Source organism: Capricornis sumatraensis, chromosome 23 (assembly GCF_032405125.1).
Source record: "Capricornis sumatraensis isolate serow.1 chromosome 23, serow.2, whole genome shotgun sequence".
In the NCBI taxonomy this organism is placed as follows: Eukaryota; Metazoa; Chordata; class Mammalia; order Artiodactyla; family Bovidae; genus Capricornis; species Capricornis sumatraensis.
In genome coordinates, this window is record NC_091091.1 from 22,775,463 (window position 1) to 22,796,638 (window position 21,176).

The following is a 21,176-nucleotide window of genomic DNA, read 5'->3' on the forward strand; positions in this document are numbered from 1 at the left end:
TGGTCCTCCTCTGGTGCTTCTGCCCCTAGGGAGGGGGCTGGTGAGGACGTTTCCTTCTTTGCTAGCCTCTGGACCTTCAATGTAGAACCTTCCACATAAAGGTATTGGTCTTCGATGGAGAGGAGGATCAGGGAAGCCTGACGCTAGCAGGGCAGGGCCCCAGCCTGTTTGCAGCCCAGGATATTACAACACTGTGGGTGTAAAGTCAGCATAAGGCTTGCAGAGCACTGGAGTGAGGTGGAGGAGGTCACTGCAGGCCAACAGCCGCCAGGAGCCTTTCCAGGCCCCCCACCATAACCCACAGGTGACGCCTACTCCACCACCAGGGCCAGGGGTGATGAAAGGCCTTCCTGGAGGAAGAAACCTTTGCTCTTTCGGACACTGAGCTGTGAGGCTGGTCTCACCCTTCCCTGGCGTGCCCAGCCCCAAGTTTGAGTCTCTTGTTCCTTTTCCCTGTGGTCTTGCTAACCAGTGAGGAACCAGATTGGTGAATAGTCAAACAACTTTATTTTTACAAAAATGTACGTTGTAACATGTCTCAACAGCTAGTCTGAGGTTGGGCTGGCTCAGAATTCAGAATTTTGGGATTGCCTTTGTCCTTTCTTGGTTTCAAAGCAAGACCAGGTCGTAGTACTCCAGCCGAAGACCTTGGTCAAAGGTGGGGTCTGACTGATGTGGAGGCTGGTACCACAGGGTACTGGCAGCCTCCCCACTCCTTCTAAGGAAGGGGCCACCTGGGAAGCCTGGAGCACCTCACCTCACACTTGTGCTGAGCTGGCCTGCCTCTAAGAAGGGGTGGGCCTCTCTCTCCAGGCCAGATTCTTGCTCTGGCCAACAGGGAAGCAAGGCCCAGCTGAGTTCAGCTGAGAAACAGTAGGTCCCATCTCTCCAACTGGTTCCTGGGAGGGACTGCACCCCTGGGTGACCCCAGTGCCCAGGAGTCAGCAGCCTTTATCTTAGGTGCCTGAGCACCGTGGTCACAGATCTGGGAACACAGGGAGGCCGGGGAGGAGGGGTCACTGAGCCCTCCAGGCAGGAGAGGTCCCTGAGCAGCTGGCTTCCCTGGCCCACAGGCTGGGTTGGCTTTGTCATGGGTTTTGAAAGTCCAGGACACGGAGGTTGTAGGACAGTGCAGCATAGAGGTGTCTGGTGGTGAAGCGCAGGCAGTACACAGGACTGCTGAGGGGTGTCGACGTCAGTGGGAAGGCCTGCAGGGGAGGGATGAGAGTGGCAAAAACGTCCCCACTGGGAGCTGGGGGAGCTCGAATGCAGGATTCCCAGGCCTGGTGCCAAGGGACAGGGGCTACTCTAGGCTTCCTCCCGCCCTCCCCAGGCACACCCACTCCCAGTGCAGACCTTGGCATCCATGAGGCCTGCCTGCGTGCGCAGGACACTTACATGGAGGCAGGCCCTTTGGCGGCGGTCCCACAGTCGCACGACACCATAGTAGGAGGAGCCAGTGGCCAGCAGGTGGTTCCCATCCGTCTGTAGGCAGTACAAGGTGCTGTCGTGGGGCTCCTCCCACTCCATGACACACTTCCTGTCCAGGAGGAGGTGATGCAGGGGATGTCTGGGGGTGCCCTCCACCTCCACCCCAGCTTCCCCAGAGGCCTTAGGAAGCCATTCTGGTTGGGAGAAAGATGCCAAACCACCACATTCCTTTAAAACCACACTTAATGGGGGAAAGCCTCCTCAGTAAAGATCTCTTTCTCACCAAGTCCCTGACACCAGGCAGGCTTATGCCTCATTTGCGCATCACGTGGCTGCTGTGTGTCACCAGATTTCAGAGGCAAGGAAGGCCTCAAGAAAGCTGGGACAGAATGCTGAAGGACAGCACCCTGATGGCTCCCAAGGCTCTTATCGGGGCCTGGTGGCTACAGCCTCCTGGGCCACGGGACCAGGGCTGCCGAGGTGGGGAGTCTAAGCTTACTCTGACCTTGCCAGCTGCTCTCCCAGTCCCTGCTATGGGGTCTCTGTCCCTCTCCCTGGGGCACCAGGGCAGGGGGGGATTCCCACCGCCTGTTGTCCTGCCCTGCACACTCACCGGGCACTGGCTCGGAGGTCCCAGTAGCGAACATAGGTGTCGTAGCCACAGGACAGGAGCGTGGAAGGGGACTCGTACATGACGTCCAGCACCCCAGCCCCTGGGGGAAAGTCACTGCCCAGGTGCGTCATCAGCTGCCCACTGGGAAGAGAGGCGGGGCAGGGGATGAGAGGTTGTCTTGCCTTGGCCCACACGCATGCTTTTAACCAAGTGACATCAGTCCCTGGGCTCCTTCCTGAGCCAGAATTAAGACCCTCGGAGGAAGGGGGCCAAAGGAGGAGATGCCCTGGACTTCCAGCCTTCTCCCCTGTTCCCAGCCCCTGCCCCACCCCCAGCCGATGCCTCAGTCAGCCATCAGCAGCCTCTCCATCACACCTGCATGCTGGCTACCCGCCACCCAGCCACTCCTCCTTGGGACGATGAATGGGCCTTGCCGAAGGGGTCGGCCCCCCTCACACACACATTTGGTTACTTTATATGTCTTGATCCTGCAGGTCATGCAGTTCTGAGCTGCCTGAGTCCAATGCCTTAATTCCTGCCTGTAATCTGGGGCTCAAACCTCATTGGGGATAAAGACCACACAAAGGGAGAAGGGGAGTCCCAGGAGATGTTAAAACAAGTAAACACCTTTGTGTCTGGGGAGAGAAATCGCTGAGAAAGCAGCTTAGCAGGCTGGTCCCTGGTGTTCCTGGCCCGGCTGGCCCCCGGCCTGGGGCTAGCACGCCTCTGTGATCACAGCCCCCAGCCTGCTGGGCTCCAGCCTGCCCCCCTGCCCCTCCCGGTGGCCAAGAGCAGATTACTGAGAAGAACAATTTCTTTGTGACTGTGTAATTCCCTCCGTGACCGCGGCAGTGGGCAGACCCCTCGCCCTGATGCCAGACCCCTAGCAACCACCTAGGGGGGCCTCCTGGCCCTAGCAACTACCCCTCAACATCAAGTATACCCGCTAATCCCTGTGGCTATGGGATGGGTAGAAGCGGTGAGTTTCTTCAGAATGAGGGGAATGAAGAAGAAGGGGGCATGCTCCAGGCCCAACCCCTCACCTTCACTCAGGACATGCTGGGCTCTCCTGCATGGCATGACAGGAAAAACTGGGCTGTGGACACTACACAGGGACACCCAGGTAAGAGGCCCTGGCTCGGGTTGGGGAAGACTTTGTGGTCTCACCAGCCCAGCCTTGGCCAACCAGGTTTCACCAAAGCAGCCATGAGCCACATGTGAACATGGGCCTTAGCTCCGGTCCTTCCACCTCACAGACCCCGACCCTCAACCTCCCTTCTCCTCAGTGGAGCCGCCACCTTCCCTGAAGGAGGAAAGGAGGCAGCCACAGGGTCTTTTCTGCCCAACTCTGCCTTTCCCTTGAGCACTGGGTAGTGAGGGGCCCCCCAGCAAGCAGCACTATTGCTGTCCAGTCAGGGCAGGGTAGGGGTAGGCCCTAAGTTGGCACTTCTGTCCCCAGCCTCCTTCCCAGGGAAGTGCTCTTCCTGTCTGTGTGCTGAGGGCTCAAGAGAGAAAGCCTTCTCCCCCCGTCAGCATCTCCTAGAGATCACAGACCTCAGTGCCCAAGCAGGCCCGCCAGCCATGAGTCACCACTCCTGGGCAGGTCAGAGGGGCTAGGGTCCTGGGCTTTCTTGTCTCTGTTGTCCACTGGGTCCGGGCTGCTTTGCTCCACAGTTCTGCCCTCCCAGATTTGGGGGCCCTGCCCCCTCCATTAGTGAGGCCTTCAGGACTGACTGAGGAGCTCTCCCCTTTAATCTATAGAAGTAATTTCATGTTTGTCTGTTTGAAATAGAAGATGAAAGGCAGTGGAGATTGGGGGGCGTGAAGCCCAGCATGGCTCTACCTGCCCACCCCTGGTCCCAGGGTTCGGAATGAAGGAGAGCCAGGCACCCGTGGACAGAAGATCGGCAGCAGAATGACCACACCCACGGCGAGTTGCCAACCTGGACCCTGCCCAGGCAGGGTGGCATCTCAGCCACCACTGGAGAGTGTCTTGCCAGCCTGTGCAATAAGAAACACATAACCCTACCCTCTGCTGCTGCTGCTGCTGCTAAGTTGCTTCAGGCGTGTCCAACTCTGTGTGACCCCACAGACAGCAGCCCACCAGGCTCCTCTGTCCCTGGGATTCCCCAGGCAAGAATACTGGAGTGGGTTGCCATTTCCTTCTCCAACCCTACCCTCTGGGGAGACCTAAAGGCTGAGTGAGCACCAGCCCCCGGAGACCAGGACAAGGCCCAAAAGCCCGTCTTGCCGGCCTGGCCTGGTCAGGGCCTGAAGAGTTTCTGCCACACTACTTCTCTGACCCCCTGAAATGGCCACACACACTTTAAATGGGCCAATAAAAAGATACAGTTTCTTTTGCCTCCGGGCCTGGGACCCTCCAGGCTCTGTTGTGCAGTACCCGTGAGGTTAAGTTCAGAGCATAAACTGACACACCAGGCTCTGGGAAGTGGCCCTGTCTCTTCAAATAGCAGCCCAGCGGTGCCACAGAAGCCCTGCTGGGGCTTTGATTTGGGAAAACAAACAGAAATGGCACTGTGGGCCCTTCGTGGCCCCCACCACAGGACCAATTTAACTAGAAAACTCTAGCTCAACCGCTCTGGTGGGGGGAGCAAGATGAGCACCACAATAGCCCCAAACTTTGGGGGGAAGGGGGACAAAACAAGCTGTCTATCTCCTGGGCCCCTCCTCCCGGGCTCCTTTTCTTACTGCAAGTGTGTTCTTGTAAAAACGATTAGATTGCAATTTGTATAACGTGGTGACCCCCAAATTCAGACGTTTCACCCCTTTTCTCTGTAAAGAATGTTAAGAATGCCTCTCGGCCTCTCACTGTGGGGGGCGTGAGGGAGGGGTGCAGAACCTTGGCTGTCGCACAACTTGTGTGGGAAAGGGGCTGCCGCTTAGAGCCTCAGGCCAAGACAGGAGCAAGGGCCAGGTCTGCACTATAGACACCAGACAAAAAGTCCCTTCCCTTCGCGCTCCTGCGCACAAAGCCGGGGCTGCCAGGAGCCACTGAGGGCTGGGGGGGGTGGGGGGATCTCTACCCCAGCCTCCCCCTAGCCTGACTCCAGCAATTCTCTCTCAACCCAGGGAAAGATAAAGACAGATGGGGCCGCCCCTGTGAGCCTGATGAATGAGACACAGGCCAGGGAGGGCTGCCTGAAGGAGACCTGTTCCCCAGGCTGGGCTATCTGCAGCTTCCCAGAGGAGCCCCGGAGTACCTGGGTAGGAAAAACAGCAGTGTGTGGCTGGATCCCAGACTTTGAGGTGGTGGGGCTCAGGTGAGGGCCCTACCTACCCTGCTGCCCAGGCAGCTCCACTGAAGCTGGAGGGAAGAGGGACCACAGGAACTTCCAGACAGGGAGGAGGAAATTTAAATAAGGCACCAATAGCACCACCACCCCCCATCACCATCTTTGTCGGGACAGCTGACTGGAAGTAGTTGCTAGCCTTGAAGACCAGATGCCCTGTCTGGGAGAGGCCCTGAGCGCCAGGCCAGAGTTGGGCACAGGGAGGCAGTCCCTGGAAGCCCTCTGCCCCAGGCGGGGCCCTGAAGGCCAGGGAGCAAGGTGCCCCGTTTCACTCCTGTGTGCTCCCCCACCCACCTCCGCGCACCTCCTTGTGGCCCATACAAAGTCCTCCTGTGCTGACCACTCTGAGGTTAAGACACCCAGGCTCTCCTGCCTCACCCACATGTAAGAATGCCCGTGGCCCCCACACCATTTCCAGCCACTCTTAACACACTGGGTTCCTGATGCTTCTTGGAGGTTCAGTTCAGTTCAGTCGCTCAGTCGTGTCTGATTCTTTGCGACCCCATGAATCGCAGCACGCCAGGCCTCCCTGTCCATCGCCAACTCCCGGAGTTCACTCAAACTCACGTCCATCGAGTCGGTGATGCCACCCAACCATCTCATCCTCTGTTGTCCCCTTCTCCTGCCTTCAGTCTTTCCCAGCATCAGGGTTGTTTCCAGTGAGTCAGTTTTTTGCATCAGGTGGCCAAAGTATTGGAGTTTCACCTTCAGCAACAGTCCTTCCAATGAACACCCAGGACTGATTTCCTTTAGGATGGACTGGTTGGATCGCCTTGCAGTCCAAGGAACTCTCAAGGGTCTTCTCCAACACCACAGTTCAAAAGCATCAGTTCTTTGGTGCTCAGCTTGCTTTATAGTCCAACTCTCACATCCATACGTGACCACTGGAAAAACCATAGCTTTGACGAGACAAAACAAAGGTCCTTGGAGGTTCTGTGGGTGTTAATTCCTGCATCTGTTTGGGTGTGAGGATACCCCACCCAGTATGTGCAACCACAAAAATAAAACAATGGCTTCTAAAAAGAAAGGCTGGAAGAGTGACAGTCTACCTCATCTTTGCTTCCCCTGAAGGTGTAATAAAGCTGGGCCTAACATGGTCACTGAGAAAACAGGACAGTGTGCCCTCCTTTCTTTCCACCCTCTCCTTCCTTTTCTTGCTTTCTTTGATCAATAGTCATTTAAGCACCTTCTGTACACAAATCATTGTGCCTAATGGAGACTGCAGGGAGATGTGAGCTGAGACTTGGGCAGGGAGGGACATGGTCCCTTCCTTCATGGAGGGTAAGAAGTCTCATCTACCCGACTGACAATACAAGGGGTGGCTTGGCTGGTACCAGGAGAGAGATAAAAGGGAGTTTACTAAGGGGACAGATAAAAGGACATTTCTGCAGTGAGTGACAGGCAGGGACAGAAGATGGGAAATGGCACAGGTGAAGGACCAACAACTGCAGAGGTGCAGGGCTGGGCCACCTGCTTTGGTGGGAGGTGTGGGTATGTGAAGGGAATAAGCTGACCACCGCAGGCCTCCAGGTGGGTGAGGGGCGGCAGTGGCCATCCTTGTCCAGCCCTCTGGTGAGGAGAGTGAGAGACTTTAGGAGGCAACCTCAGTTCTGTAAGCGGGGTCCCAGATAGAACCGTGGAGACTAGGAGAAGCCCACTAAGGCTTCGCCAGCCCCAGCCCTAACCAGTGAGCGGGAAGGGCCCTTTCCGAGCACAGGCCCCTCACATGCACGTGTGTGCGCGTGCACAGCTCCAGCACCCGCCTGCGCACACGTGTTCAGACACAATGGCTCAAAGGCCAGGCAGCCGGGCAGCCCACTTTGTACTGCTAACAAGAGGACCGTAATTACAGGAAGGGGCAGCCGGGCAGATAAAAGGATACAAAATTTCAACATCTGTTGCCATAAAGGGATAAGGAGAAGTGAAACGCAAAGTATCAGTTTGGTGTCAGCAGGCAGAGAGCCAATTTCAAAGAGTTCAGGGGGACAGAGGGGACAAGAAAGAAAAAGGAAAGGGGTGGGGGAAAAAAGAAAGAGAGAAAGAAATTACAGGGTTCCTTAAAGAGGTAAAGAAAAAAGAAAATGAAAAAAGCTGTAGGTAATACTTTCAAAGGAGAAGGCACATACTTAAAGAGGGGCAATTCCCATAATCACCCTGACTGAGGGCCAGGCCCCCCGCCCCAGGTGGAGGGTCAGGGGCAGAGACAAAGCCACACCTGGGTGGGATGGGCACTAACGGTGCCCTCAGAGTGGCCCAGCCTGAAGTCAGGACCCCAGTTTTTTCTGCAGACAGAAAGGGGTGTAGCCGGGCACCCTTTGTCATTCCAATGCTGTAGGATGCCGTGACATGTATCTCCCATGTTCAGTCCAGGGTTCCAAGATAAGTTCCAGGCCACATGTTGGCCAACAGGGTAACCCTATGAATGCTCTAAGGGTCAACATCTCCAGCCACAGCGGGGAGGATCAGGGAGTGCCTCGTGGTAGAGGTCTATTCATGCTAAAAAATGAGCAGTGTTTCAGTAGGCCGAGAGAGGGTATTTCAGGCACAGTGGTCAGGTAGTAGAGCAAAAGCCCAAAGGGAAAATACATGGTGTCTGTCAGAATATGTGAGAAGCTTCTCTGCCCCTGCCTCTGTTGAGAAAGAGGAGACTTAGGGGCTTTAGGATGGAAATGGAGGGAGTCATGGGGCACCAAGGATGATGCTGGCCAGAAGGGGAAGGGGAGATGAGGTGGGATTATGCAGGGGTGTGAGTCACACACATACTGAGCAGTGCACTACCTAGCCAAGGACTCAAACCCTCAGTGCCCTAGGAGGAGCCAAGTCACCAAAACCCACCCCTCCTTTCTTCCTTACCCAGCAGTTCCTGGCTGGCTTGGAGCTACAGCTGCCCCCCTTGGGAAATCTCCAGAGCTGAGTGAGACCTCAGGCTTCTCCATCCTGGTGCCCACGTCCCCACTGCCTCATCTCAGGGCACCAAGGCTAGATCCAGCTCAAATGCACCTTGGTAAGGGCAGAGCCAGGAGAAGATATGTGTGTGATGTCAGGCCAGTCAGAACCCCTACCCACCCCAGGGTCTTCCAGCAGCAGGAGGTGTGCCCCACACAGACACCACCATTCCTAGGGCAGAGCCAAGGGCCCTGAGCAAATGCAGACAGAGAACACTAGGTGGGCCTTCATTTCTCCAGACTCAAGGTCAGGAACAGGATGACTCTGGCACAGTTCCGCAGGGCCTAACTAGGGATACCTCAGTGGCGGGTGAGTGGCAGGGTCAAGACAGAGCCCCTGGGGCCAGGGATGGCCTGCACACCATCAACCCTTGGAAAGAGGAACACTGGCACATCCACACTGGGGGAAGGACTCTTATCTTTCTTCCCATCTGGTTTACACAGGTTAGAAATCTCCTGCCGCTGGACCCAGCCCATGGTCCACAGCTCTGAGAGAGAGGCAGGAGAGGAAGCAGAGTGGGGGACAGCCAAGCTCCCTGCCATCCAGGCAATGTCTTGGTGCCCACGGCCGCTCTCAGACCGGTGTGTTCCAGCTAGCACCTCGCTTCCTCACCCCGCCAGAGGGAGAACAGGCTCTAGGAATCCTGAGGCACAGAGGGCTTGAGGGAGCCATGATGACCTTGAAAGAGGTCCTCAGACACCGAAAAGCAGCTGAGGCTGCCTGAGTACCCATAGCTGAGGCACAGATGGAGGAGGGCCCGCTGGTGCCCAGCAGGTGCCTATGCCTCGGAGGCGTGTCCCAGCCCCCACCACTACCCTGAGGGCAGCCTCTGGAGGGGCCATGCTCTGAGCAAAACTGCCCTCCAGTGCTCCTCCCCCAAGGCTGAGCACACACATAAAAGAGAAAATACCGGCCCTCCTCAGGTTTCAGCGGTGACAGGTTAAAAGCAAAGAATCCACCCAGCACTGAGCACCGCCCCGCCACCGAGTCCTGCCTGCGATGCTGCTCCACCTTCCAGATTGGCCTGTCAGTCAGGCTTTGGCATTATTGAAAGATCAAACTCTGTCCTGCCTGTTCATTACCTTAATCCTATTTTCTACATGGCTTTATTATCTGCTTGGGCTTCTTTGGGAAAGACAGCTACAGACAGTCGTCCTGTCCATCCATTTCCTCCCACCAAAAGTGGATGCCTCCATCAGGGCATCTTCCCCCTCAGTCCCTGCACCACTGGTCCTCAAGCTTCCCTAAGGACAGAAGAGGTGTTCAAGTGAGGCCTGGCTCCTCAGTGGTAAGGAGAGGAGTCTGGGAGCCAGAGGGCAGGCAGGTGAAGCCAAGCAATGCCCAGGGCAGCCTTGCCTCAGGCTGGCCAGAGGGTGCAGGGGCTATTTGTTGTCTGGCTCCAGTGAGAACTGAGGCCATAGCTGTTTTGTACCCATTCTCACTTGGGTCCTTTCTGGGTTCTATACAGGCCAGTGTTTAGTGTTAGTGAGGTCTAGGGGTTTCATAAGAGAATGCTGTTGAAGGAGCTGGTGCCTTAGAACTTCATTCTGACCGCTAATCTCTGCCCCAACATACCCCCACCAAGGCAACCACAGGCAGAAGAATCCATTCAAAGGTTACTCAGCCTTCCAGATACAGCTGGACCACAGCGGGGTGGCGCACACCCTCACTGCCCCAGCCTGTCTGCCATCCCAGGCCTGGGTCAGTACTGATGCCAAGCATACCCAACAACGTGACTAAATAAAACTGACTTTCAGCAGAAATGGCTATCTCTGTAAACTCGTCAGTGAAAAAGCAAACTATCTAGTTAGAAACAGGCAAACATGAGCAGACATTTCACCAAAGAGAATATATAGAAGGCAAATAAGCACATGACAAGATGTTCAACATCATTAGCTACTAGGGAAATTTGAATCAAAACCACAAATAACACATCCATTAAAATAACTCAAATAAAAAATAGTGACACTACCAGATGCTGTTGAAAATGTGCAGAAACTAGATCTCTCAGACACTAGAGTCAGAATATAAAGTGGTAATATACTGAAAACAAGTTGGCAGGTAAAAAAAACTAAGCACATACTTACCAAATGACCCAGCAATTGTTTTCCCAGGCAGTAATTTAAAAAAACTGAGAACGTGTGCCCGCACAAAAGCCTATACACAAATGTTCAACAGTCAAAAAACAGAACAGCCCAAATGCTCTTCCCTGGGGGAATGCTGATTGATGGGGAAAGAAACTTTGGTATATGCACGCCAGGGAATACTACTGAGCAAGAAGGACGAGAGCGGTACTGACGCATGCAGCAACTTCTGCGACTCTCAAGGGAATTACGCAGCACAAAGGGGAAAACCTCCAAAGATTACAAATTACATCTGTACTACATACATTATTTCATTTATATAATACCTTCAAAATAACAAAATGATAGAGATGAAGAACACCTAACTGGTTGCCAGGGGTTAGGAGCAAGGAGGAGGGGCAGAGGATGTGTGCAGCTATAAAGGTGTATAGGAGGGGTCTTTGTGCTGATGGAACAGCAGAGTTCTGTATCTTTATTGTGGCAGTAGTTACATGATTCTACACATGGGATAAAACTGCAAAGAAATTTATACACACAAAATAAGTATAATCAGATAAAGGTCTGCAGACTGTACCAACTATATCTACCAACTTGCTAGGTTTGATATTATGTAAGATGTTACACAGGTACCTTGCCTTCCTACTTTTGTAACTTCCTATTAATCTATAATTATCTCAAATGAAAAGCTTAAAATTAAAAAAACAAAAAAACACAGATTAGCAGGTAATCAGATGGGAATGTGTCAAGCCTGCCAAGGCAGAGAACTGTAAATAAAACCTGGGTGTATTTTAACTATTCTTTATTGTTCTTCTTAGGAATCTGTGGGCACTTCCAAAATTTCTTTATTTTAGAAAAATCATCTCTGAGGATAGATAAAATTTTTTAGAGCCACATAGTCAGGCACTCCTTAGAGAAGAAGTATCATAAATCCAAACTGTTATCATAAGTTCTACATAAAATTAGGTACCTATTATAAATTACTCCAACAGTTTCCATAAGCTAACAATTGATCCTATGTGAGAAGGTGACACAGTGGAGCCTGTCGGGTTGTGGGGCAGGGTCCTTCCAACCTCCTCCTGGACCACTCGGGCAACTGAAATGGGCTGGCTTGGGTAGCTCTTTCCTTGGCCTCCCAGCTGCTCCAGCCCCACCCACCCTGGAAGCCATGGTGGGCTCAGGAATCTCTTACCTGTTGAGATCCCAGATTCTTAAGGGTGAGAAGTGCCCACAACAAGCCGTCCCTGTCACAAAGGAGCTGCCAAACAAAAGGAGAGCAGAGTCAGGTCTGGCTTGTCAGAACTTGTGGCGGAAATGGTTACACAATTGGAAGTGCTGTGCTCATTCTCCAGGACACCACGGGGTTAAGCCAGGATGAGAGAAGCAGCCTGAGAGCCATCAGAGAAGTGGGAAACCATATGGAATCAGAGTGATGGCTGTAACCTCCCAGAGCTGCTTGGCCAGAGGAGCCAGGGGTTCAATGGCAGCTGAGTTTGCTGCTCAGACCTGGTTGGGTGATCTCTGCCCACCATAAGAATGGATCTCTAAATGTGCAACTGAGGCCAAGGGAGAGCAAGCCTGTTGGTCTTCAGTTGTATGAACACAAACTTCATGATGCCACACGACAGTAATGGTCTCCCTGTAACAGGTTGTTGGGCGCTGGAAGCTGCTGCCCTGGTCAGAGGTGAGGGAGGCTGTGCGGCTTTACTGAAGGTTTTAAGACCTGGGGAATATGGCAACGTGATACAAGCACAGAGCAGGCATAAAGGCACCAAAGTGAGAAAAGGCCAACGATGAAAGGCAGGTGATGGCATGAAAAGGTGAGTGTGGGAGAGCAGGGAGTGTGAGGGCTAGGCAGTCAGGACTGCCGTGGGAGTGGGATGAAAGTCAGAGTTTAGAGGACAATGACAGACACTGCCAAGAGGCGAGAGAGAAGGAATACTCTGACCATACTACCCATACTTAAGAGCCTCTCTTAAACCCCTAAGAAGCTCAACATATATAATCTGCAGTTTCATTTTAAGTGGAGGCCCAAACCCAGTGAGAAGAATCCATTCAATGAGCCAGGCTGGCCACAGTACTAGGACTAGAACTTGAACCCATATGCCAGACCACTCCTTTGTCAGAGGATTTGGAAGGTGTTGGGAGGGGGAGCCTGCAGGAACCCTGGGCTTGAAAATCTAAACTGGAACAAGAGAGCTGAAAGCAGTTATGTCACTCAGGAGCCCTGGGGCAGGGAAGGGCCATGTCCCTACATGTCTGGGCTTGGAGGGAGGGACTGGACATATTAATGACACGTTAGCACTGTGGGGCAGCAGCCTATCGGCCCTGGCCCTGCCCAGCACCTGTGGCTCTCTGATCCCAAGCATGTCAGTGGGGAGATGGATTTCCGCAGTTGGGGCTCTGAGAAGCCGATGGCTTTGGCTTGGTGGGGGGTTGGCCTGCTAGTTGCTGATAGAGGAGATGTTAGGGCAGGCACTGGGCAAGCCACTGATTTACAATCAAAATTGCAGGGCAGGGGTTTGTGTTTCAACCCGAGGCAGACAAAAAGGCCACATAAACCACCTTGGACCATCCATGCCTCAAATCAAGACTTCTCTAGGGACATGCTCAGTCTTCCCAGCCTCCTATCAACCTATAGGCATGCCAGGAGCCACTAAACTAGAATGGTATTCTAAAACAGTCACTCTGTCATGCTCCAGGTGACACCCAGCCTGGCATGCAGCCACTGGACACTGAAGCCCCAAACTACAAAGCCAGGAGGTGTCATCCGCACTTCCCTCTCCTACCCACATTTCTCTCTTGAGAGCAATCCAGTAATAACTGGCAAAGCTAATTACCTTGGGTTGGAAACATAATAGCCCTTAGAAATCATTCATGCAGGCAATGGGGCTCTCCAGACTTTTGAGAAGTAGGGAGCCAGGTGAGGGGCACCAGCACAGACACAGGGCCTCTTAAGGAGGCCTGAGGCCTCTGACTGGCCACAGGGCTAAATCAGCATCAAGGTAAGTCAATGGAGAAGGAGAGGAGGCGCCTCCACAGCTCTGACTTCCCAGCAGCGATGGGAACCCCTGCCCCTGGATTCCTGTCCTCTATTCCTGCCCACCCACCCCTGACCCTCACCCTTTGCCTCCAGGAGGAATGCCTCTTACCTTCATGTCCATAAGGACCTTTCTTAACTGCCTGGATATAACAACTGTGAACATTTCTTTCCAAAAGCTGCCCTTTTCCCTTGCTTAACCATGTAAAGCAGGAAGGAGATAGAGGAGGGAGAGTAGAGAGTCCCTCTGGCATTTATGAGGGCCTAAGAGTTTAATCAAATTTAACACTCAGTCAAAACAAAACAAAAACAACCATGTACGCAGCAGTTAAGCAGATTTGCAGCCAGGTCCTGCTTGGAATGTTCACCAAGATTCACATCCAAACCACAGGGACTGTCAGCCCCCCGAGGGACAGGGACGGCCAGCCCTACTCAACAGGCAGAAGCAGGACCTGCTGGCTGCTCAGCATCCTGACAGGCCTTCCTCTTGAGTCCAGCCACACCCTGAGCTCGCCTGCACGAGACAAACGGCATTTGAGGGGCTGGCTTCCCACTTTCCTTTGAGATCAGGGCTGTCTGGTGGCTCGTGTGTATTCATGCGCCCAGCACAGTGTGTGGTGCCAAAGAGATGCCCAGAACAAATCCATAGACTTCAACTGAAAAGGCCTTCCAGAGGCCACAGCCAACACAGCAGAGGAAGCTAGTCATAGGAGCTGTGAAGGGGGTCCCTCTGCTTCTTAGAGGACTAATTCCCAGATCTCCAAGCTCAGACCTAAAAAACACATGACACAGTGTTGGTACAGTGAAGTTGTACAGTGAAGCACAACCAGATAACAAATGAGAAGAAAGGAGCATGACAAGGCTATATATTGTCACTCTGTTTATTACATTATATGCAGAGTACATAATGCAAAATGCCAGGCTGGATGACTCGCAAGCGGGAATCAAGATTGCCTGCAAAAATACCAACAACCTCAGATATGCAGATGATACCACTCTAATGGCAGAAAGTGAAGAACTAAAGAGCTTCTTGATGAGGGTAAAAGAGGACAGTGAAAAAGCTGGCTTAAAACTCAACATTCAAAAGACTAAGTTCATGGAATCTGGTCCCATCAATTCATGGCAAATAGACGGAGAAAAAGTGGAAACAGTGACAGATTTTATTTTCTCGGACTCCAAAATCACTGCAGACAGTGATTGTAGCCATGAAATTAGAAGATGCTTGCACCTTGGAAGGAAAGCTATGACAAACCTAGACAGCGTGTTAAAAAGCAAAGAGATCGCTTTGCCAACAAAGGTTCATATAGTCCAAGCTGTGGTTTTTCCAGTAGTCATGTATGGATTTAAGAGTTGGACCATATGGCTGAGTGCCAAAGAATTGATGCCTTTGAATTGTGGTGCTGGAGAAAACTGTTGAGAGTCCCTTGGACTGCAAGGAGATCAAACCAGTCAATCTCAAAGGAAATCAATCCTGAATATTCATTGGAAGGACTGATTCTGAAGCTCCAATACTTTGGCCACCTGATGTGAAGAGCCAACTCAATAGAAAAGACCCTAACGCTGGGAAAGATTGAAAGCAAAAGGAGAAGAGGTCGGCAGAGGATAACATGGTTAGGTAGCATCACCAACTCAACGGACATGAATCTGAGAGAACTCCAGGAGACAGTGAAGGACAGGGAAGCCTGGCATGCTACAGTCCATGGGGTCACAAAGAGGCAGACACGGCTTAGCAACTGAACAATAACAATAACCAGCAATGCCTAAAAATGTCAGCACACACATGCTCTTACACAAATGCATACACTCTCTCACCCTGAGGGTCTAAAAGTCATTCTGACTCCACAAACTCTTCTCTTTTTGGACCAGAAAGTCCTTATCAGAAGCTAGCCTTCTACAATTTCTCATCCACTCTATAAAGTCGCACCCTGCCCAGATGCCCAAGCTACCTTACTGGCCCCCTGGTCCCAACTTAGGAAATCCTGGCCTCACAGAGATCATCCATAGGCCCAAGAAGAAGACATAAGAGCCCTCACATCAGAGAGACCAAGAGAGTTGGGAGTTCTGGTAGTCAAGTTGAGGAACAGAAAATAACAAAATACAGAAGAGAGGAGAGGAAAGTATGAAGGCAAATCAGTCGGGTGCAGGCAGGGTGCTGCCTCTGCCTTAGTCTGGCCGCTCTTCACTGCCCTAGGAAGTGACTGAGCGCTTGCTGTGTGCCTGAGTCCGCAAACAAAGCCTCCAAAGCACCACTCTGCCTGCTCCTGGCCTGAGAGATGAGGACACTGAGACACCGAGAAGTGACAGACTTGACCTCGCTCACACATGGAGCGACCAGTGGGGCCAGAATCTGAACCCAGTTAGTCTTAATTCCAGAGCCCAAGTGAGTTTACACCCTGTGCCCCGTAAGTTCTTTCCCCAGCACCTAGTATAATGCCTGCCACATACTGACAACTCAAATGCTTACTGAATGAACGAATGGACAAGTGAACAAATGACTCCACCTGGGAGAAGAAAGAAGAGACAGAGGGGCTCCGAGAAGGGGCAGCAGAAGGGTGTGCTCGGCAGCTGTGCCCCGTGGCTGGCCCGGAGCTGCCCAGCTGGCCCAGGCCCCAGCCGCCCCTGCGCTGGACTGACACACTTTGGCAAGGGAGGCCACCAGAGCTGTCACATCATTCACCAACATGCCCATCAAGTGTATTCAGTTCTCTTCAACCCGCATTGGCATTTTAATTACTGTTGGGTAAACTAATTTGTACAAATGAAGGCCGGGCTGCCTAATAGAATATGCAAGCTCTCTGACCTCTGACAGGCACTGACACGAGATACAAAGGCCGCCGAGGAAGGCTTTTTATCTGAGCCTTATTACTCTCTATTACTCCAATTAGTCAGGCTCCAGTGCTCCTAATTGGAGGAAAAATTGCAATTAAATCAATTTTTGATGGGCTGCAAGTGGGCTCCCGAACCGCCCTGCTTGTGAAACACTGATATTATAGCAGCAAAGGTCACAGGCTTCATCGGCACCTGGGTGCCCCCCGATTTCCCTTGGCCCCCTCCTAAAATGCCTCAAGGAAACCCCTGCCCCTCCATCAGCTCGGCCAGCAAGGGTGGGAAGAAGAGAGTCATTAGAACATGTCAGGTCTCATTGCTGCTGCCGCCATCTGCTAACCTGCGCCATGGACATCATTATAGCGGCTAAGTCCCAAAGCATGAATGCAGTGCGAAGGTCACACAAACTCATCGGGTGAGGCTAGGCCAGAAGCAGAAGTGCAGTGACAGCACTGTGAGGGAGGGACCAGCGGAGTGGGAACAGGAGGCCAACAGAAGCCAGGAAGAGGAGAGACATAGTCCTGGGCAGGCGAAGGGTGAGGCAGCCAGATCCCAAGATCCAGTCAACAGGACACCCCAGGGGAAGGGAAATAGATGTATTTAGGAGGGAACAAAAAAGAGAGACAAAGAAATCTTGTTCTCATCAGCAAACATCCACCTTGCAGTGGGGGTACATACACCTGAATGCTCTACAGACCAGAAGGCTGAGAGTCCCATCAGTGATGGGATCAGAAGCACAACGTGAGGCCTACCATCTATAGCAGTGCCTGCCTATAAAGGCTGGGGAGGGAGTGCCCAGAACTAAAGCTTAACCACAGAGGAGAAGGTAAACACAACTTCGTTCACCAAACTAAAGGATAACAAGACCAAGACGCCTCTCTGAAACTTGAATGAGCAAAGTTTAAGGCAAATGAAAAGAAGGTCCATTTCACATAGCATCTGGCATACCATTACCTCAAAGAGATGGCGCAGACAGAAAACGAAAATTCAAAAGAAGGTTAGCCAACTTCATGGGTGATTGAACCAAAATGGATTAACAGGGAAAGAAGGATGTGCCTTGTCTTCAAGGGGTCAAGACCAAAAATATGTTGAATAAATGCTGGTCTATCTACTTAATGGAATATTAAACAGACATTTAAAATGGTATTCCCAAAGAATATAAACAAGATGTTTTATAAGAAAAAAAAAAGAGTAGGGTACGAGCAGCATTAATGGAACTATTTTAAAACAGCTTGAGTGGGGAAGTTAAACACAACTTTGTTGATCAAACTAACGAATAATAAAACTAATTATTTTTAATTACAAAAGAGGCAAGCATACACAATGGGAGAAAGGTCAGTCTCTTCAATAAACAGTGTTGAGAAAATTGGAGAGCCACTTGCAAGCGAATGAAACAACTATCTTATACTGTACACAAAAATTAACTCAAAATGGATTAAAGACTTGAATGTAAGACCTGAAACCATAAAACTCCTAAAAGAAAACATAGTAGTAAGCACCTTGACACCACTCTTGGCAATGATTTTTTTTGTATCTGACTTCAAAACAAAAGCAACAAAAGCAAAAATAAACAAGTGGGAGCACATCAAGCTAAGAGACTTCCGCAAAACAAAGAAAATCATCAACAAAATGAAAAGGCAACCTACTGAATAGGAGAAAGTATTTGTAAAGCATATATGCAACAAGGGGCTAATATCCAAAATACATAAAGAACTCACACAACCCAACTGCAGAAAGCCAAACAATCTGATTAGAAAATGGGCAGAGGACCTGAACAGACGTTTTCCCAAAGAAGATATAGAGATAGCTGGCAGGCACATGAAAAGATTCTAAACACTGCAAATCATCAGGGAAAATGCAGATCCAAACTACAATGAGATCACCTCACATCTGTTAGAATGGCTGTCATCAAAAAGACAAGAGATAGCCACTGCTGGAGAGGATGTGAAGAAAAGGGAACCCTCATGCGCTGTTGGTGGGAATGTAAATTGGTGTAGCCACTATGGAAAACAATGTGAAGTTTCCTCAAAAAAGTGAAAGATAGAACTACCATTTGTTGTTCGGTTGCTAAGTCATGTCTGACTCTGCAACCCCATGGGCTGTAGCATGCCAGGCCTCCCTGTCCCTCACTATTTCCCAGAGTTTGCCCAAGTTCATGTCCATTGAACTGGTGATGCCATCCAACCATTTCATCCTCTGCCTCCCTCTTCTCCTTTTGCCTTCAATCTTTCCCAGCATCAGAGTCTTTTCCAATGAGGTGCCTGTGGCCACAGTATTTGCGTTAGGTGGCCAAAGTATTGGAGCTTCAGCTTCAGCATCAGTCCTTTCACTGAATATTCAGGGTTGGTTTCCTTTAGGATTGACTGGTTTGATCTCCTTGAAGTCCAAAGACTCTGAAGAGTCTTCTCCAACACCACCATTCGAAAGCATCAATTCTTCGGCACTTAGCCTTCTTACAGTCCAACCCTCGTATCTGTACATGACTACTGGAAAGACTATAGCTTTGACTATATAGACTTTCGTTGGCAAAGTGATGTCTTTGCTTTTTAATATGCTGTCTAGGTTTGCCATAGCTTTCCTTCCAAGAAACAAATGTCTTCTGATTTAACGGCTGCAGTGACCATCTGCAGTGATTTTAGAGCCCCAAAAGAGAAAATCTGTCACTGCTTCTACTTTCTCCCCTTCTATTTGCTATGAAGTGATGGGACCAGATGCCATGATCTTCATTTTTTTAAATGTTGAGTTTTAAGCCAGCTTTCACTGTCCTCTTTCACCCTCATCAAGGGGCTCTTCAGTTCCTCTTCACTTTCTGCCATTAGAGTGTTATCATCTGCATATATGAGGTTGTTGATCTTTTTCCTGGCAATCTTGATTCCAGCTTCTGAGTCATCCACCCCGGCATTTCACATGATGTACTCTGCATATAATTTAAATAAACAGGGTGACAATATACACTCCTGCCATACTCCTTTCCCAATTTTGAACCAGTCAGTTGTTCTGTCTAAGGTTCTAACTGTTGCTTCTCGACCTGCACACAGGTTTCTCAGGAGACAGGTAAGATGGTCTGGTATTCCCATCTCTTTTTAAGAATTTTCCACAGTTTGTTTTGATTTACACAGTGAAAGGCTTTTATGTAGTCAATGAAACAGAAGTAGAAATTTTTCTGGAATTCCCTTGCTTTCTCTATGATCCAATGAATGTTGGCAATTTGATCTCTGGTTCCTCTGCCTTTTCTAAACCCAGCTTGTACATCTGGAATTTCTCAATTCAAGTACTGCTGAAGCCTAGCTTGAAGGAAGAACTACCACAGGATCAAGTAATTCCACTTCTGAGTATTTGTTTTTTAAAAAATAATAATAATTTGAAAAGATATATGCACCCCCACGCTCACTGGAGCCTTATTTAAAATAGCCAAGATATGGAAACAACCTAAGTGTACACTGGTGGATGAATGGATAAAAAGATGTGGTGTGCATATATATAATGGAATACCACTCAGTCAGAAAAAAGTATGGAATCTTACCATTTGGGGCTTCCCTGGTGGTTCAGACAGTAAAGAATCTGCCTGCAATGCAAGAGACTCATGTTTGATTCCTGGATTGGGAAGATCCCCTGGGATTGGGAAGAGGGCATGGCAACTTACTCTAGTATTCTTGCCTAGAGAATACCATGGGCAGAGGAGCCTGAGAGGCTAGAGTCCATAGGGTTCCAAAGAGTCAGACACGACTGAGAGACTAATACCCACTTGCCATTTGTGATACAGACAGGCCTTAAGGCATTAGGCTAAGTGACACAGGTAAGACAGAGAAAGACTAATACTATATGATTTTACTTATATGTGTAATATAAGAAAGAACAAAATGAATCAAAACAAATGAAAAACCAAGTTCACAGATACAAAGAACAGACTGGTAGTTGCCAAAGGGAAGGAGGTAGGGGACAGGAGAAATGGAACAAGGGAGTCAAAAGGTACAAACTTCCAGTTATAAAATAGATAAAGTATGAGGATGTAATATACAGCATGATGGCTACAGTTAATAATACTGTGTGGCATATCTGAAAGCTGCTAAGAGAGTAAATCTTAAAAGTTCTCATCAAGAAAAAAATGATCGTTAACTATGTAAGGTGATGCATGGTAACTAGACTTATGATAGAGATCATTTTGCACTGCATTCTAATATCAAACCATTATGTTGTATATGTGAAACTAATATAACGTTATACTTCAACTTTTAAAAAAACAGCCTGTGAATAGAAAAAGAAGGAGTGGAATGAAACTCACTAAAATGCTTCAAGTGACTGCATATGGGCAACAGAGTAATTAGCAATTCTTTCTTCTTTTAAATTTTATTTTATAAATCTTCTTTAATGAGTATGTGCTACTTTTTAAAGGGAAAAGTATATTATTTACATCTTATAAGAGAAAACACAACATAACCGAACATTCCCGCCCACTGACTCATGGCCAAAAACAAATGGACCCGATAATGGGCTACCTGCTGAGACAGGTGTCAGCAGCAGCGGCCTGCACACCTGGGGCTGAAGCTGTGGGACCGGTCAGTGGCCCAAGGCTAGGACAGAAAGCTGCAGGCCAGCAGGGAGGGCCTCCTCTAGCCCCTTTCTCCCAACTCAGCCCTGGCCAGTAGAGAGCAAGCCTGGCCCTGACTCCCACCGTGGGCAGAGGCCTGGAACACCTGTCCTGTCTTGTGTGTCTCTCCTCTCTCACACACACACACCTCAGGCCCCTCTCAGCCCATGTGCATCCGGATAGGATGGTCCAAGTAAGCCACCTAGGTCAGGCTCTGCAAAGTGTCCAGGGGCTGGGGCTCCCCAGGCTCACCCTCCTGATAAAGACTCTAACAAAAGCAACAGAACAGGCTTTCTGCTTTCCCACAGAGGAAATTCCTCTATGGAAACACATAATGCTC

General features: G+C 50.4%; 1 protein-coding gene across 1 annotated transcript in view; it reads right to left on the reverse strand.

Moving 5' to 3' along the window:
- Nucleotides 1–519: 519 nt before the first annotated feature.
- The window catches only part of FBXW4 (F-box and WD repeat domain containing 4), an 85,696-nt gene continuing 65,039 nt past the window's right edge, over nt 520–21,176 (reverse strand). The window contains exons 6-9 of the mRNA XM_068961594.1: nt 11,575–11,640; nt 2,045–2,185; nt 1,399–1,540; nt 520–1,208 (exon numbers count right to left, since the gene is read on the reverse strand). Coding sequence (XP_068817695.1) covers nt 1,089–1,208; nt 1,399–1,540; nt 2,045–2,185; nt 11,575–11,640 — 469 coding nt within the window. The 3' untranslated portion in view covers nt 520–1,088. The remainder of the gene's footprint in view (nt 1,209–1,398; nt 1,541–2,044; nt 2,186–11,574; nt 11,641–21,176) is intronic.